The sequence below is a fragment of the Manacus vitellinus genome, unplaced genomic scaffold, assembly GCF_001715985.3.
Source record: "Manacus vitellinus isolate BGI_N305 unplaced genomic scaffold, ASM171598v3 scaffold_60_pilon, whole genome shotgun sequence".
NCBI classification, from domain to species: domain Eukaryota; kingdom Metazoa; phylum Chordata; class Aves; order Passeriformes; family Pipridae; genus Manacus; species Manacus vitellinus.
The window spans coordinates 1366557-1385089 of NW_021940687.1; the positions used below are offsets into that span (position 1 = coordinate 1366557).

The 18533-nt window shown below is 47.2% G+C and overlaps 1 protein-coding gene across 4 annotated transcripts in view; it reads left to right on the plus strand.

Moving 5' to 3' along the window:
- ARHGEF4 (Rho guanine nucleotide exchange factor 4) overlaps positions 1-12074 on the plus strand; it is a 120067-nt gene extending 107993 nt beyond the window's left edge. For all 4 annotated transcript variants that reach the window (XM_018083141.3, XM_008930176.3, XM_018083142.2 and 1 more), the window contains 8 exons: positions 2723-2905; positions 3879-4058; positions 4667-4899; positions 6202-6331; positions 7178-7309; positions 8309-8552; positions 9215-9292; positions 10492-12074. In XM_018083141.3, coding sequence (XP_017938630.3) covers positions 2723-2905; positions 3879-4058; positions 4667-4899; positions 6202-6331; positions 7178-7309; positions 8309-8552; positions 9215-9292; positions 10492-10649 — 1338 coding nt within the window. In that variant the 3' untranslated portion in view covers positions 10650-12074. The remainder of the gene's footprint in view (positions 1-2722; positions 2906-3878; positions 4059-4666; positions 4900-6201; positions 6332-7177; positions 7310-8308; positions 8553-9214; positions 9293-10491) is intronic.
- Positions 12075-18533: the final 6459 nt, after the last annotated feature.

Consider the following 18533-nt stretch of genomic DNA (forward strand, 5'->3'; position numbering starts at 1 on the left):
TGCCAGGGTAGGTTTAGGCTGGATATTAAGAAGAAATTTTTTACAGAGAGAGTAATGAGGCATTGGAATGGGCTGCCCAGGGAAGGGGTGGATTCTCCTTCCCTGGAGGTTTTTAAGATGAGACTGGATGTGGCATCAGTGCCATGGTCTGGGAACCACAGCAGGGTTGGATCAAGGGTTGGACTCGATGATCTCGGAGGTCTTTTCCAACCTGGTTGATTCTCTGATTCTGTGATTCTGTTCCTTTACACGTGGCTGTGGTACATTGTGCCCTCCTGGCTGAGCTGCCTCCAGTGTGAGCTCACTCAGCATAAGTAAATCATGGCAAGGGTGGTTGAGCTCCAGACCAGAGCTAAGCTGAGCTGTGCCAGCTGGGGAGGGTGGTGGCAGCCTGGGCTCCTGCTTACGGGTATGTGTATTGCTTAGTATGTGTATTGCTTAGTTTTGGCCCAAGCATGTGGCATCCCCTGCCAGGAATGAGCAACACTCTCCTAAAGGAATCCCAGATGCAGCTGGCAGAGGTCTTCACTCCAGTGTCCACTTAGACAGTATGGATGAGCATGGCACCAAATTCAGCTTTCTCCATCTGGTGCTGGGGCCAGTGCAATGCCACATATGTGACCACCTGACTCACACGTGCACCTTCCCTTAGCCTGTCAGGCTGCTGGGCTATCACACAGCACTGTATTCCAGGCACTGAAACACATAAAATGTCTCGGAGGTCATGTAGGACAACTGATATAGGGCAATATGAGACATTCAGAGCTTTTGGGCCAAGGCTCTCCCTTGGTGCCAGCTATAAAGCCCACACAGAAATAGCTGTGCAGAGGAGCCCAGACAGTCCCAGCTGCACTCTGCAGAGGCTGAGTTCATTTCCAGCAGAGCTTCTGAAACATATCTGAACTCCCAGGGCAAATGGGGGGGAAACCAGGAGTGTGGTAACTGCTGTGCCCCCCTTTCCTGCTGTGAGGAGAAAGCCTTTTTTCCTTTCTCCAGGCTGTGACTGTGTGTGTGGGTGCCTCACTGCTTTCACCACCTCAGGGCAGCTCCTCAGTAGTGCAAAGGCAATCAGGTGCCTAAGGGCAGAGATTCTCAGCCCTTTAGCTCTTTATCCAGGTCACTTGAGATCACAAATGACCCAAAACCAGGTGAAGCATGAAAAGAGGTGACAGGAGGTGATCTGGTGTCCTTGGACACGTGGGGCAGATAGTGCTATGAAAGTTTTGAAATACTTTATTATGGGTTGCAGGAGAGGCTGTCAGCTGGATAATTACTACAAACGGTGAGGGTTTTTTGCAATTGCCAGGACTAAACTCTCAGCACTAGTGGGGACAGCACTTTTTTTCCCCCTTTTTTTCAGTCAAAACACGGGCCTTATTTTGTTTCATGTTATTGACAAGCTGAATTGTCCTGGCTGGCAAAACCTGCGATGATATCCTAAGGGAAAGCGGACTAGTACCAGCCATTAGGGATGCAGAGTAACAAATTCTTTTAGCAGAGTAATTACAATACTTATTCAAGCATCCAAACAGAGATTTCCTGCTAATTACCACGAGGTCTGAAGCTCCTGCGGGGAGGGATGGCTTGTCTGAGGACTTGGGTCGGTCTGCAGGTCTCTCAGTTACTCCACACAAGTTTCAGGCCAAGGTCTGAGTTTAAGACTTGCCAATGTTGCTCTGCTCACAGTGAAGGCAAACCAGGATTGCTCATCTTGAGGGCTTCAGCAGCTGCAAATAGTGAGTACATGTAATTTGGGCCTATGTTGACAAGGGAGGGAGTATGCACTCTTGTTGTATGTAGATGTATTTGTATCAAGGGGTAAGTAATCGTGCCTGGAAGAAGCTACATTAAAGGTTTAAAGCAGTTCTGTGTCATTGTACTAAACATTCCTATAGTTATGTGTGTTTCTACTTCACATCTCACTTTTCTCTGTGCTGAGATTGATCATTTGAGTCACGGTCAAAGTATTCTCGTGGGCACTTGGAGAGCTACAGTAGTGCCACAGAAAAGAAAGCTCCTGAGGGAAATGCAGCAACACTTGCCTGCTTTAGCTCGGGTCCTTTGCAGTTGTTGACCGAACAGACTCTGTGGGAGGTGTGGCTGCAAGGCTGTTTCCTCTGCTCGTGCTGTGCTGCCATCTGATGGGCACCGGGAAGGGACCGCGAGCCCACAAAGCCCTGGAATGTAGGACCGTTCTTCCCGCGTTATGTGCCCGCTGGGAGCTGTACCCGCTTTTAGATTAACAACGAACTCTCTTTAAATAATCTCGGGGAAGCAAAAACCAAGAGTCCATCTGTTATTGGTAGTATGACAACAGTAAAGCTAGATAAAAACCCAAGCATTTACTGGTTTCCCCGTCCCTAAGTGCCCTCTCATATACCTGAGAAATTTCACTTGATAAACCCTTTTTGTCCTGATTTTATACATAGTCTTCCTGGAAGACTTCTGTCCACAAGAAATGCCTGCTTAAAACCACCCATATCACACAGTGGGAGCAGCTGCCATGTGGATTGAAAGTACCCTCCCCAAACTGACTATCTGGCCACCATAGCTTCCCCAAGGGGAAAATACATCCAGAAGCAATATACAGGTAGCAGCCCTCTTCACACCCAATCCAGACTCAGTCTTAGTCTGCCATTCAAACAGTCTGACTGTCCCAAACTTCCTTAGAAGAGTTGTGTTTGGCAGTACAAACTGTGACCATCTTGTGTGTCTGTCACAGCTGCGGGTGAACCAGGATGAGCCCATGGAAGATTATCCCCTGAAGGTGGAGGGGGGCAGGGAGGACGAATCCCGACGCTTCGGGATGGGCCAGACCACCAAAGACCAAATGAGGACCAACGTCATCAACGAGATCATAAGCACAGAGAGAGACTACATCAAGCACCTGAAGGACATTTGTGAGGTAACAGAATAAAAGGGGAAGTGAATGTAAGAACTTGTCTGAAGGATAAGGGAGTATGTCCCACTCTTGCCCAGAAAGGGACCCTGAGCAGGTAATTTTCCTGAAAATGAGACTGTATTTCCCTCAGAGCCTGCTCTGCTGGCTGGTATTACACGCTCAGAAAACAGAAGACAATTCATTACAGCAATATCCCAAATGCAGAGGCATTTGGAGCACTCACTTGTGCTCTGATTAAATGGCATTAATTGAATTTCCCAAGCCAGAGAAAAGTAAATGTCTAAGCATTGCTGTCCTCTCTAATATGTGTTCTAAGCTAATATAATCAGCAGCTCCAGCCCTCAGGCAAGTCGTGCTCAGATCAAAACAACTGGGGGATGCTCAGCCAAATGGGTCCTTCACTTGCAAATATGCTGAGTATTGGGACACCTCTCCTAAAAGAGATGCACTGGTCCTAGGCAAGGTAACTGGGGAGAGTTCTGCAGGAACACAGTTCTTTACTGAAATGGTACAAAAGTGCAGTGGCTCCCAGGAGAGTAGCTGGGGCAAAGCAGCACCCACGTACAAACAAGCCTCTGCAGTGTCCTCATGTCCTATGTGCACTCCTCCTCCCTGAGTCAGCCCACACAAACATCCAAACCAGATCCACAGCTGGATTTAATTGGCCTGAATCTATCGGTGGGTCAGTGCTGGGCTCACAACATCCCATAGCCTGAAGCCACATAAAGGTCTTTTTAACAGGAGGAAAAGCAGCTCTGTGACTCCTTCAAGTGTGGGTGACAGGATCCTTCAGGGCAGTGATGTGTCTGTGGCTTGGCTTCTATTTCTACCATGTTTGGGGTGACATTAGAGGAAATAACAGCCTATGCAGGAAGGAGGTGCAGGAACCTGCTGTGCACCTGACTGCAGTCCCCGGGGTTTTCTGTTGGCCAGAGAGCACATGCCCAGGAAGGTTTACAGTTTGGTTTCCTCCCAGGGCTACATTAAGCAGTGCCGCAAGAGAGCTGACATGTTTACAGAGGAACAGCTGAAGACAATCTTTGGGAATATTGAGGACATCTACAGGTGCCAGAAGAAATTCGTTAAAGCACTAGAGAAGAAATTTAACAAAGACCACCCACATTTGAGTGAGGTTGGCTCATGTTTCTTGGAATATGTAAGTAAATTTTACTTCATGGGAAAGGGGTAGCTGAGCATGGATTAGGCCAGAGAATTTAGAAATTGATCCGACAGAACCAAAGCTTTCTTTAAAAAGACCCGCCCAACCAAACTAAATGCCACACCCCCTCCCTCCACCCTGTTCAACCACTCCCCCTGCTCGCAACTAAACATCCTGTAACTCTTGTGGCTGTGGAAAGAGTGTTTTCAGAGTGCTCCGTCTTCTGAACACTACACTCCCTGCCAGACCTTGGCAAAAATGTAGGAAGATTCCAAAATTTTGAGCTGGACTTGAGTTTACAGGATGGTATTTCCAGGCCAGTGCCAGATCGGCAGCAGCTGATCCACTCATTCAGAGCATTCAGCTGGACACAGCCCAGGATACGTGGGAATGTCCTGGTCTCTCAGAGAAGCTGCATGTGCTGTAACCTGTAACACACCTGCCCATCCCCAGCTCCAGGTCTCTGGGCTTCAGAGTCTGGAGAGGCTGCAAATCCCCAAACGGAGACGCAGGAGTAGGACCTACCCAGGGAACACACATGGGAGTCTGAGCCAGGCCATCCCCCTGAGGAACATGGCCAGTGAATCCCTCCGTTTCCCTTGCAGCAAACAGAGTTTCAGATCTACTCCGAGTACTGCAACAACCACCCCAACGCCTGCATGGAGCTGTCCCGCCTCACCAAGGTCAACAAGTACGTTTACTTCTTCGAGGCCTGCCGGCTGCTGCAGAAGATGATCGACATCTCCCTGGACGGGTTCCTGCTGACCCCCGTGCAGAAGATCTGCAAGTACCCCCTGCAGCTGGCTGAGCTGCTCAAGTACACCAACCCCCAGCACAGGTGGGTCAGCCAGGGGCAGGGAAGGAGCCGGGCTGGGCTCATGGAAATGGATTTGTGCGGAGCCCTGTATGGAGGGCAGTTACCAACAGCAGCCAACACCACAGTTCTTGGGGGTTACCTTGTGGAAACCAGGAAAAGAAGTATTTTTTTGTCAAATATGTATTTTTCCATTACAGTAGCACTGGGCTTTCCTGTCTATTACAGATCTGGAGTTACAAGGTCCACCTTGTAATGGCACTTTTCTGTTTTATTTGGCTCACTTGTCTGTGATACCAGCACATAGATACTCTGGAGTTACATGTTTCTGGTGGTGGTGGTGGTGAAAACTTTGTCTCCAAAAGCATTGGTTGAATATACCCCAAAATGTCCACATAGCTACATCTCACCAGTGGGAAGTCGTGGCCTGCAGCAGTCAGGCCACACACACTCAGTGCCCTGTCAGCACCAGCTCCAAAGCTTCCAAATCCATTGCTCAGTTTCAGGGTGAAGGCCCTGCCTTTCGATCAAATAATTGTCACTTAATCAAGCATCTGAAATAATCAGCTACAGAAATAAAACATGAAAAATCTGTATTAAAGTGTTGATATTGGTCCATTGTGGCTTGGCTTAATTTCACCTTCCTAATTGCAGCCCTGGCATTTCCCAGAATGATTTGAAGCATGTCTTGTTAAATCTCTAAGCATGTTTTCTGAAGCTGACCTCGGAGCAGAAAACTCCTTAATGCAGTGCACAGATGTTTTGAAAGTTGCCTTAGAGCCAAGTTGTGCAGCTCAGCTCCTTTCCCTTCTGAACTCAGCAGAAGTAGCTGGTGGCAGCAGATGGTGTGGGGGAGGGAAGATCAGCTTCTGTCTTACCCTTCCAGATAAGCCATCGGCTTCTATTTGAAATGAAGCCAGTTAATGCTGAACTGCCTCACCTCTGCATGACAGATCAGCCTCTGGGTGGAAACAGCGGCATAATGAATATGTTGTATTATGTTGCAGAAAGAAAATGAGGCTTGGAAAGCCCTGGAGAATCTTCCAGCAACTCATATTTACACCTCTGTGGCTAAACTTGATTACTTAACCCCTTCCCTTTCCCAAACCTGGCCTGTTTTTGTTACAAGCCCATAATCTGTGCCTCGAAACCAGCAGGGTCTGACAAGCTGTGCCTCCAACTTCCAGCACAGCACAGCTGGGACAGACTGCAAGTGGAACTGCTTCAGTCCCCAGCTCCAGGCCGTGCAAGGCTGCCCTCCTTTGCAGGGCAGGTACAACACACATGTACCATTTTGCCATGTCTGACACCTCTGCCCATCCCCAGGGATTTTAAAGATGTCGAGGCTGCCTTAAACGCCATGAAGAACGTCGCCCGGCTCATCAACGAGAGGAAGCGGCGGCTGGAGAACATCGACAAAATTGCTCAGTGGCAGAGTTCCATAGAGGACTGGGAGGTGAGAGGCTTCCCTTCCCTGGGAATCAGCTGTTCCATGTTGATCCTCTTCTGCCCTTCCAACAGCTTCTGCTAACAGGGAGATCTCACTATCCAGCCCTACCTCAGTTCTCTAACCTTCCTCGTGGCTTTTTTATTAAAACAGATGTGATCTTTTAGTACAACTGAACATGTCTAGCACCTAGACCAGCTGCCTTAGCATGTTCCCTGGGATTTCTGCTTTTTCCTTGCAGAATGAAATTAGCATGTAGGTTAGTGAAATTCTATTATTTTTCTCTTGCCCCCCATTTTATCTTGAGTGGTTTCAAACTCTCAAGATGAGAATTGTCACTTAATGCTTAATAAACCAGGTTATTGTTGCAGAAACGTAAGCTCTGATATAGTGACAGAGGAAGCCAAGGTTCCTGTAGACTCATTTTAAAAATTGCTAAACAAAAGAAACAAAATACTAATTTTCTAAATCCTAGACTCAATAAAACCACACTGCCTCCCTGCCCAAGGATGCCAGGCTAAATTCTCAGCTCTCTGCTTATGTGCTTCCTTTCTGTGTGGGATGAGGCAGCTTCCCTAAGCAGACTCCCTGGAAAAGGAGATTTTTTTCATTTAACACGCTATTGTTCTTCTCAGATTCAGTTCTCATTCCCTGGGTGCCAAGGGCACAGTGTCTCCATGACATGACGAGAACTGTCCTTCAGCACAGAGGCTGCCTCTCATTCCCAGAAGACTTTTATCAGCAGGAATTCAGGCCCCTCACACAAGCTGAGGTTCTCCTGTGAGACTACAGGCTTATTTCTTGCTCCCCATTTTCAGATGGCTGAGACCAACCTGTTCTCTGTGCTGTTCCCAGGGTGAAGATGTCCTGGTCAGAAGCTCAGAACTCATCTATTCCGGGGAATTAGCCAAAATCTCCCACCCTCAAGCCAAGAGCCAGCAGAGGATGTTCTTCCTCTTCGATCACCAGCTTGTCTGCTGCAAGAAGGTAACCCCCCAGCCAGGCACCAGTGCTGGCTACCACAGTGCTGAGGAATTTAAGTGAGCTCCCTCTCCACTCCTCTGTGTCCTTAATACTTACTGACATCGTGTGCTCCTGGCACTGAGACCTCTCTGTGCATTCACTGCAGTCTTTTCTCTGATGTCCTGGGGTGTTCTGTGCCCCTGAGCACAGCAAACAGCTACCAGCCTAATTCTCATACTGAAAGAGGAAAGCACTGCACTGTTTCTAGGGTTGGTAGAGGGGATATTTCATACAACTCAAGTGTAAGCATTCTCACATATTTTCTTTGAAATACCTTATTTTTCAACTGTGCTGTCACCTGAGATAAGTGTCAGAGTCAGAGGGCACCTGCAGCTTCGATGAAGAGCTGTGGGCCTTGGCAGTCAGTAAGACCATATTAAGTCACATGTAAGTCTGTAAGTACAGCCCATGTTTTTTATCATAACCTAAGTAATGAAATCTTCCTTCTTGGAGCCAATGAAAGGTAATTTCCTCTGTAATTTCAAAACTGAATGTGCCAATTATTTTTTGCACATTCCACATCTTGCAGGTAGCTCTGAGTAACTTGGGCGTGAAAATTGCTGTTCTCAAAGTTACTTTTCATTGTCAACTCAAGAAACAAGAACTAATTAGGATTTTTTCTTTTCTTTTTCTTTCCAACTGGGACTGGAGGATGCAAATAGTGTTTTCTGTCAGAGGACAGAAATGAGGGATTTGGGATAATATGTAATACCCAAGCTTGCTTCTCATTCAGATCTTCAGGGCAGCTGATACCCCCCCAACAGCAGATGCCACTTCTCCTGACCCCAGGGCCCCTCACTGCCAACAGTGCCCACAGCAGCTCAGCAATTCCACAGATTCAAATCCAGTATTCGGGGTTTTTTACAGAACTGTAATGACTACTGGGAAGATTAAATACATCACATCAGAGAAAATGAATGTTTAGGACAGGAAACAGCACATCTGTTGTGGTCTCTCTTACAGGACCTTCTGCGCCGGGACATTTTGTATTATAAGAGTCGGATCAACATGGATGACATGGAAATACTGGATGTAGAAGATGGGAAGGACAAGGACTTCAATATCAGTGTGAAAAATGCATTTAAGCTGCACTGCCGAGACACTGAGGAAGTCCACTTATTCTGTGCAAAAAAGCCTGAGCAGAAACAGCGCTGGCTGAAGGCGTTTGAGAACGAAAGGAGGCAGGTGCAGCTCGACCAGGAGACAGGTATGGAAAGAGCAATGCTGGGAGACAGTGGGGGTTTTTTGTTTGGTTTTGGTTTTCCTCTTTTTTTACCCACTAGCCAATGCCTGGGAGGGAAAGGGTGGGGAAGCCAGTCCATGCTCCAGTCCAGCCCCGAGCTGCTGAATTGCACATTCTGAATGAATCTGTGCAGTTAAAAAACCACCATGAGCCGACACTGCAGCGTGTCCCCAGGGAGGCTGATGTGTCTTTAATGAGTTCAGGCAGGGCTGAGAAAATAGGCAATACATTACATACAGCTTCCAGTATTCTGCAGTAGAGTGTGAGTGCCCAGCTTGGAGGTATCTGTACAGAACAGGTTCAGTCAAGGGCTCTCACTGTGCAAGAGGGTTTGCACTGTTTTGTCTAAATCCTGCTTAATTCAGCCCAGAGTGATCTAGAAAGATTTCAGCCAAACTGGTTTGGGCTGGCTTCTTCACCCAGCAAAGTGTGGGGCAAAGGGCAGGCAGCAAACCCGGCATGAGAGGTGGGGAAAGCTGTGCAGTGCAGGCTGGGGGGAGAGGGCTGTGCCCCTGCCAGCCTTGGCAATAACTGTGCCCTCTCACCTCAGGCATTTGCCTCCCCCCGGTATTTCCTCTGAGACACCAAACGATGACCTGCTGCTGACAAACTGTTTTATCTTCCAGGTTTTTCAATCACCGAGGTGCAGAAGAAGCAGGCCATGCTGAATGCCAGCAAGCAGCACCACGCTGGGAAACCCAAGGGTGAGTCACATCTGAGCACAGGAACGCTGTGACAGTAGGGGGTAGCTCGGTATTTACTACATGGGAAGAGTTCCAATGAAGTGGCAATAACAAGCTCTGGAGAAGGCCAGATGGTGAGCTCTGATGTGACAATCTGCACTACAGTTCCTGGTAGCTTCAGATGGCTGGAGTCAGGAAACTGTTCCTAACTCCAGGAGAGCTGCTTTGCACATAATCATTGAGCACTGTGCCAGAAACCATCAGCTCTGATCAGTGCACAGCCTGGCCTGGGGTCACAGGCTCTCCCAGCAGTGTGGCCAAAGGCAAGCTTTGTAGCAGTCCTCACGACACACAGAGTCATAAAGGTGACTGCAGCAGGGACTGTTCCTGCCTGGGGAAGATGCTCTGAAACTGCAGTTTGGGCAGAGTGCCAGGGGTAGGTATCATACTCGAACAGAGCTGATCATTCAACCTGTCAGACACAAGGATAATTTAGCAGCAGCCAGGGGAGTGTGAACTCAAGCAACAAACTGGAAGGTTCCTGTGCCCAGAGCACTGTTGGCTGAAAAGAGCCCTGTGATGCCACCTTCCCCTTCTCTCTGTTCAGAGGAAGAGGTGTCCCTTGCTTTCCCCTGGACCCACAGAGGAAGCCACTTCCTCTTGGTGGTACCAGCCAGCACTTAAATCCCAGCCACGTCTCCAGTAAGAAAGCTTAGCTAAATGTCAAAACAGGTCAGAAGTAAGATTTGGCTGCAAACAGAGGGAAGTTTGGAAGGAGGTCAAACCTCCCTAACAGAGCAAAGCCCTTGGGACAAAGCATTAGAGGTGGCCACAAGCTAGCCCTGTCCACTGGGCAGGCACTGACCATTCCTACTTAGAAATCCATCCCAGGATCTTGGAACAGGCAACGGCAGCATTTGCACAGCAGTTGCTTCTCCCAGCACAGGCAAAGGCACCAGTTAAGTTGGTGATGAGCTGCAGCTCTTCAGCCCTGTTGTTGTGTTGGCACAACACCTGGCAGTTATGTGGCACATTTCTGGAACTTCCACAGCATCAGCTCTAATCTTAACAAGCAGTGCTGAAAGTAAGGGTAAACTAAGGGAGGAGTAACACTAAGACAAACCCAGTTCATGGCCCTGCAGCTTTAACGGGGACTGAAGGGGGAGGAGGGAAGGGAGCTGTGCTCAACTAACATGCTTCCCCTCTCCTCCTCATCCCAGCTGTCACCAGGCCCTACTATGACTTCCTGATGCGGCAGAAGCATCCCACCCTGCCCACCACGCTCCCTCAGCAGCAGGTCTTCATGCTGGCAGAGCCCAAGCGCAAGCCCTCGAACTTCTGGCAGAACATCAGCAGGCTGACGCCCTTCCGGAAATAGGGGCAGCCCCACGTTTGTGCCTGAACCTCTTCTGAGAAAGCACTTTACCCGTCAGTCCTGGGAGGTGGAGCCCAGGTTCTTCCACTCCTTTGTTTACGAGGATGGCACATGTGCTCCTGCCTTCCCTATTTATTTTGCAGCCCGACTGACCACGCTGGTTCCGAGGCGAGACACTGCGTGTGCATTTGTGCCGTGGAGCCAGCCTTGCACAGCGCCCACGAGGCAGAGCTCCAGGAGGGGCTCACAGGAGGGAGCCTGACACGCTTCAGCTGAAGAGATTTTGCTTGTCAGCTGTAGATGGACTCACTCCTTCCCACTGTGCCCACCACTGCTGTCTGGCAGCTGTCAGAGGGGGTGGCAGCTGACAGACCCACTGCCGTGCTCAGAACGACAGTTCAGTCACTGACGTGACACACTGGCCGTGGAGGGACAAACCCTTCTGCTCTGCCCCCTGCCCCACGTTTCTCAGAGACATGATCCTCCTACACAGGCCCAACTAACTCAGCCTCTGCAGGCCCTCAGACAGACACAGTGAGTACAGCACTGTGACCTCTTCTTTCCTCTAGTCCAACACCACTGGTGAACGGTATCGTACATTAAACTGTGCCAACCTGCAGCATGAGTCAAGTTCAAGAATCTCTCTAGTGGGTTTGAGTTACATAAGTTAGAAAAAAATGTGCCTAATTAATACCATACTCAATTCCTTAGATTCTCGTCTCTCCATCATTCTGCCATATTTCCTGGCCAATGAAAATGCTCATTGTTTGTAATGTGTTTATTTATGGTAAAAATCAGAACTGTGTATTTTGTAAGTCTGTAATTGTTCTTGTCAGATGTTGTTAACTTGATGCCTGTTTTGTCTGTTTAATTTTTCTTTTTTTTTTTAAAAAAAGGTCAATATTTGCAAACCCGGCTCCCAGAAGTCAGAGTCTGCTGTTCAACTCTGAAACACAATTGTTATGCAAACTCCCACAGACCTTCTCAAATTCAAGGCGTGTTACTGACACTTTTAAAAAATGGAAAACCACTTTAAAAAGGCCTAAATTTGGCATAAGGAGCCTCATTTAAGTACCCAAGTTTCAAACTGTGGCCAAAAAGAATTAATTTGAACCTTGGTTAGCAAAAGGAAAGATTTGCCTTACCATAGCAAGAGTTAGAAGCCATACTGACTGAATTCCCTAGTTTAGGAGACATCCCGTGACAGTGGAAGGAAGATTCCTACTCATTCCAACTCGACGCTGTGTGAGTGAGCACTAACTGTCTGCAGAGCTCAGAAATCCAGTGTTTGTTGATGCTGTAGCTGACCAAAGTCTGGTCACCCAGGGATATCTGAATTCAGTAGCATGTACAAAGTCCTTCTTGCACTATATCTTCCCCCCAGACCAGGGGCAACATTTAATTTCATAAAGAAACTTGTAAAAGTGACTCTCAGCCTGTGTTTGTCTCCAGCATGTCTGTGTGAACTTGTTTCTCTGCAAAGGCACTGCAGAGATTCTGCTTTTGCAGCTCCAGCAGTGACCACACCACTTCACCCTCAGAGCAGCCACCCTGCACAGGGACCAGACCAGAGCGGGCACTGGGGACACTCTGCACTGGAGGGGACATGGGTCAGTACTGGGGGAGGGGCAGGGAAAAAAACAAACCCAGACAGAAAAAGAAACACTTCAAGAGCCACTGAGATCAGGCAGCTACATCACTGTTGGCATACTGACCTTTGCAATACAGACACACTGAGACACCCACCAAGAGACACACAGACCCCAACAGGCACACACCGAGACAGACATGGGCAAGGTGGAGGGAGAGAGATGGCAACCAAGAGAGACCCTGACACACAGACATGCAGACACACACACACACAGGTACATCAGCTACAGCCAGAAACCCTCAGGAACAGAAGGCAACTGTCACGTTTGTGTTTACCCTAAGTGTCTGCACCCTCCTTTCCTTATCCATGGCGTGTTTGTTTTGATTGGCCAGGAAGCAAATCTGTTGGCACTGAAATGATCAATTTTCTGAGCTTATCATCAGCTTTGCAGTAAGCTGGGGAGAGGACAGTTCCCCCCACAACACATGCACACACCCTCTAAGCATGATCAGCTGTGAAGATGCAACAGGTTTCTCATGATCTTGTCCAGCTGAGTGTGCTCAAGGGTGGGGATTCCCCCAAGAACCTCCTTGCCTCCCTGAACAAAACATTGCTGTCCCCACCATGAAAGAAGTGCTGACATCTATTCAAAGTGCCCCTTGCTGCAACATCTGTTTTTTAGCCACTATGTTGCTTAATACACTCAGCTTTACATCTGCATTGAAGTCACTCCACTAGAACTCCTCACCTCTTCTCCTGAGGGAAATGGGGTGACAGTGGCACAGGACCCTGGAGTGCAGCAGCTGTGAAGCGCAACAATGCCCCTGCCCTCCCTTGCTGAAAACACACACAAGAACTGGCTACTATTCATTATCTGGGTAGCAATATTCTGAACAGTAGATATGCACCAAGTGGTTTAAATTCTCACATCCCTTACCAGCTCTTCCAGAACTGATTTCACATCTGACCACTGCGCACAAATGATTCATAGCAACACTTTTTACAGAAACGTTTTTTTTACTGCCAAACCAGACTCCTCTAGTCAGACAACACCGCTGACCAGTTAATTATTTTTGGTAGAGAGAAATACATTCTCCGCTTGACTCTCAGTACTCTTCCTAAAACGCGTCCTCAGCTGGGATTCTAGTCTTGCACGCCAAGTTTGGAGCTGGGATCCGATCCCCTATGCAAGACTGAGATTGGTACAGAAGCTGATCGTGCTGGAAGAGGTGACACTGCTGAACAGGTAAGGCTCAAACCCACTGTGCTCAACACACCCACCCACAGCCTGCTCTGAAGAGGATTTTATCACGAAACACCACCCTTTGTTTTCTACCCAGCACTGCTTCCTGATTCTCTCACCACAACCCACAGTGTTTCCTGAACAAACTGTGTAGCAGATCACGTGCAAACTCATTGGTTTTAAGTGATTAGACACTCAAAAAAGTCATTGCCCAAGTTCCTCATTAAATGGCAAAGCGTCCTTGTGTGTGAGATGGTGGTAACACATTAACCAACCCTGAATTTCCTTCCTCTTTGCCCTGGCATCTGGATTTCAAATGGAGTTCCATTGTTCTGGCAGTGAACAGTACCAGGGAGAACACGTGTGTAAGTCAGGAGGTGTGTGTGTACACAGTGTGCAGCTTCACAAGGGCATCAGCTAAACTCGTGCTAACGGGGGTTTTGGCATATGAGCAACACAAGTACAGCCTCTGACAAGCTCTCTGATCTAAATGGACAGCACAGTCTTGGCAGATCCACAAGAAGTGCCCATTTGAAACATGAAGCAGAGCTGTGAGATGTCAGAGGAGCTCTGGAGATGAACCACCTACATGGGCCAGAAATGCAGATTTTCATACAGAACAAACTGAAGCTCCTGACATGAGGCTGAACAGCATCAATCCTTCTGGATTTCAGGGTAGAACCATCCTAACTGCTCAGAAAAACAGTTATGCACTGAGTTACATAAAGTGGACAGAAAGATTTGATTCCGGGGTGGTTTGGGTTTTCAGAGGTGTTGGCTCTATCTGTTCCCCTCCTGTAGCTATCCATTTAGGAAGCTTCTTGTGAAAACAGCCATGTTTCTTAAGGAGCTAAATCTGCCCAGTTTTCACTTGGTCAAGTAAGACACAGACTTATGTAAAGCATGTGAACCAATCAAAAGAATGATTTCCTGAAACTACCAGTAATGTGAAGAGAACTGGTGGCTGCTAGATAATGAAGTTTCTGGTGTGACCAAAAAAAATGCCACAAACTCTCTGTTTTGAACTGTTAGTTTGGAATAACTGATTCAGACACGGTGGGTGTATACACTGTGCCAAGTTCTGAGAGCATCAAAACCAGAACAAACTGTCTTTGTACTAACTCACAATAACAACTAGATCAATTCCAATGCAGAGATAAGTTCCCCCAAAGCAGCCTTTAGTATCTTTTCTGTTTTGTCTGTAACCTGAAGAGCTGTGGGGTATTGGGTGGTGGGGAGTCCTGTTTGTGGCCAGCCACTGTGTGCACTGCAGGTGATTCCCACCATCCAGGACACTGCTCCACAAAGCCAGCATGGCAGTCTGTCATCCAGGAACCAGCACAACCACCTGCATCTGGGTGTCCCAACAGCTTCCCAAGAACACCAGGAAGCCAGACCTCCCCCTCACCAACAGATGATAACAGAACCAAGGCACTTGCCGGTGACAGGCATTCCATGAGAATCTCAGCTTCAGACTGAAAATGCTACTTTTCTTGGGGTGCCAGAATGACTGAAATTAGTTTTTTTTAAAGGAAAAGGCCTTTCATCTTTTGCAATATGTGTCAGAATATCAGGCTGTGCTCCTCTAGATTTACTGTAGTGGAAAGAGCAGCATTGAAGAGATCAGTGCCAAGACTGATATGTAAATATCAGTGTTCTGAACAAGTACTGCACCACTCACCACCCAGACTGCTGGAGAACTGTCAGCACCTGTGGGGGACAACACCCAGCAAGTGCTAAATTCTTATTTTACTGGCTTTACTTCAGCTGTTTTAATGCTCCTGTCAGGTTTCACCATGTACCTGCTAAGGAGGGTTATGGCACTGCAATGCCCTTCTGGACAGTGACTATGGTAGTACAGCAATTCCTAAAGCTTTAAGAAGGGAACTATTCACACCTCATTCAACTGCTGGAGCCTCAGCCTGTACCTGCTGCTACTCATGTTTTCGACCAAGTCTCAACTAGAATGTCCTGTCCCAACCTACCAGCAGAAACTCCCTGTCACAGAGCTCCCAGCCTAAGCAAAGCTGTAGGATCAGGTCTTCAGGTAATTAATGGGTTAAAGAATAAGAGCTTTGATAATGGAGAGAAGTTCACTGAAAAAAATTTGAAGTGCTTTCAGCTGATTTTAACCCACTGAAGGCACAGTTGTATTCTTTCAGGTTGATAGTGCAAGAGAGGGAATCAATCTTCCAAGCAGCAGAGACAAATCAATTCAGATCGTTTCAGAGTGAAGCCAGTGCAAGGTGACAGCCAGCAGTGTGACAGGGCACAAGGCTCCTGCACTTCCCCGAGTGCCACACAGGGTGGGGGATCACATGCTCCAGAACAACCTGGATTCACTTGCCTTTACACTCACAGCCACAGCTCCAGGCTCAGAAGCCAAAGGGTGTTCCTTTCCAGCCACACAGCAATCCCAGCTTGCCCTGCCTTGGGATTAACACCTCGCACCACACTTCATTTCTCCCCGTGTCTCTCACACATTATCCTTAACAAGCTACATTACTAAAATCCCATGGCTTTGGCAGTGCTGGCAGTTTTAGGAAAAACGCAGGCTGCTTGTTCTTTTTGCTTAACACTCCTGTCATCTTCCTCCCCACAACTCCACCCTCCTCTCCGCACGTCCTGAGCTCCTCTTTTGCACAACTTCGCTACCAAAGCAGCTCCCCGTTTCACAGCCTGTGCAAATGCAATACCTGTGATATTTCCCCCAGACCTGTGTACCTTTGTGTGACTGCTTACATATACAGTTGTGAGATGGGAAATAAAAAAGCTACCAACTTTAGTCTTGTCTAATTCTGTAATCCTCCCACAAAACACTACTGAGTATACAGCATCAGCCTTTATATCTGCCATAATCACATGTAACAGCATTCTGCTTAGAAGTTCCTGCTATCTTTCCACACCTGCTTCTTCCCCTTTTCTCATAAGCAGCAGCCTGCCCACCCATTACCTGGGCTTTTTTTCTTTAACCTCCAGCAACCTGAAACAATATGCTTGCTATCTAAATCCCACCATGAACAAAATCCTTACCCCAGCTACAGCCACAGGAGCATTCGTGCACTGAAACAGAGTTGAGCGCTAGAGCTCAAGTGTGAAGTCCACATGATTACAATTCATAAGGCTGGTGAAAGCAAAACTGAGGGAAGGTGTGTTCCTCTCCCTCTGTCTGAAGCGTCAATTTGTCCATGTACTTTACCCTTCTTGCCCAGAAAAGAGAAAGTTATTGTAAAACACTATAAAGTAGATTCATATAATCCAAAAATGAAGGTCCAGCTGCAGTAATCGAAGCTGACAGCTGAGCTGTTCAGTGATAAATTTTCTCTGTCAAGGTTGCGTTGGAAATATCTTTTAGTCCAGCAGCAAGGACTACAGCTATGGGTTACCTGTACCCACAAGGCTCAACAGCCTTCCCTCTAGGTCTGCCATTCCCTCTGTGACACACAGCACAACTTCCCACAGCTACCAAAGACTTCTTGCTGCTGTAAATTTTTTAATGTTTATTTTAAAGTAGTCACATGGCCCCCATTCTATTCTGGATGATTAATATTCTGGATAGCTAATAGCCTGATGGATACCAAAATAAAATCAGGAGAGCATTTAGCCTCCCACACACGAGTCAGACCTTTAATCCATCTAATGCAGCAACACCTTCTATGACTGACATTTCCTACACAGAAAAATTCCCAGCTAAATAATAACCATTCGTGATTCCAGGGGAGCTCAGCAACAAAACTATTTCTGTTACCGAGCTTTTTTTACAATGAGTTTAGAATCTAAAGCAAGATGCTAGAAACAGCAAACTTTGGTTTTCCCCATTATTAGTTACAGGAAAACTTCAAACTCTAATCTTCCTATTTCTGACAATCACTTTTCTGGAAGAGGCTCTGGCTGTTTTTAAGTGTTCAAAGCTGCCCTTAAAATGAGAAAAGTTCTTATCAATACATCTAACTTTGGCAGCAAGTAACTAACTCTACTTGTTAGCGAGTGGGACAGTAATGTGCATTACACTGCCACTGCACAGTGAGCGTGGGAAGAGGGGGAAAAAAATCAAACCATTACTGACACACCATTTTGGTAGTTCCATGGATACATTTAAAACCACCATGAAAGAAACCCCACATACAGACTTAAGAGTTCAGTACCACATTCTCATGAGTGCTGAACATGGCACAGAGTCATGCTTCACAGCAACAGACCCCCACGAGAACAGCTAGACTGGAGTCCCAGGAGTGATCAGCACCATTCTGAAGAACAGTATTTCCCTTCAGAGCATCCCAGATTCCAGCAACCCACTGGTTGAGGATTATGAATTTTTATCAGCTCCAGTGCTATGCAAAAAACACCCCCAAACCTGTCTCCCTGTAACATGAAAGCAATCCCAGGACAAGTGACCAGAACTTAGTTGAGATAAAGCACATTGAGGAAAGAAAACCAATCTGTCCCCGGGATCCCTAGTGCTTGGCTGCAATTGTAGAAGCTCAAGTACTTGACTGACTAAACCACCTGTGGCAATATCTCAACAACCACAGTGACACAGTCACGTTGCACCTTCCTCTTCCACATTGCTTTTCACAGGAACATTACCAGGTAAGTTACTGTTATTTTTGGAGACCTACAATAAATCAAAATAGCCAGTTAGTTCAAGCAGCATAGTTCTGTTCCCCCGAAATACACATAATTCCATTTTAACATTAGTGCTTTACAACCACCCCCACACTAAAGAAATAGGATAATTACCCACACTTCACACCTACTCAATTCTTTTCCTTCTGGGGAACACTCAAGAAACTGATTTATAACAGCCTTCTGCTCAGGCCTGTCACCTCTCCAATCAAACAGCATGGATTTGGTATCAACCAAAGCTGAAGCTGAAGTATTGTCAAATTTTACATCTGTTCCATTTCCTTTGTTATAAACTGTAAAATAAAGTAAGAAAACTCTCAAAAGTAAGAAATGCCTCAAAAGGGAACAAGGCAGGGTTGCACATCATTACCATACTCTCAGACAGGGCAACTTAGGGCAGCTTCTTCCCCACTGGGGAGCCTTTACC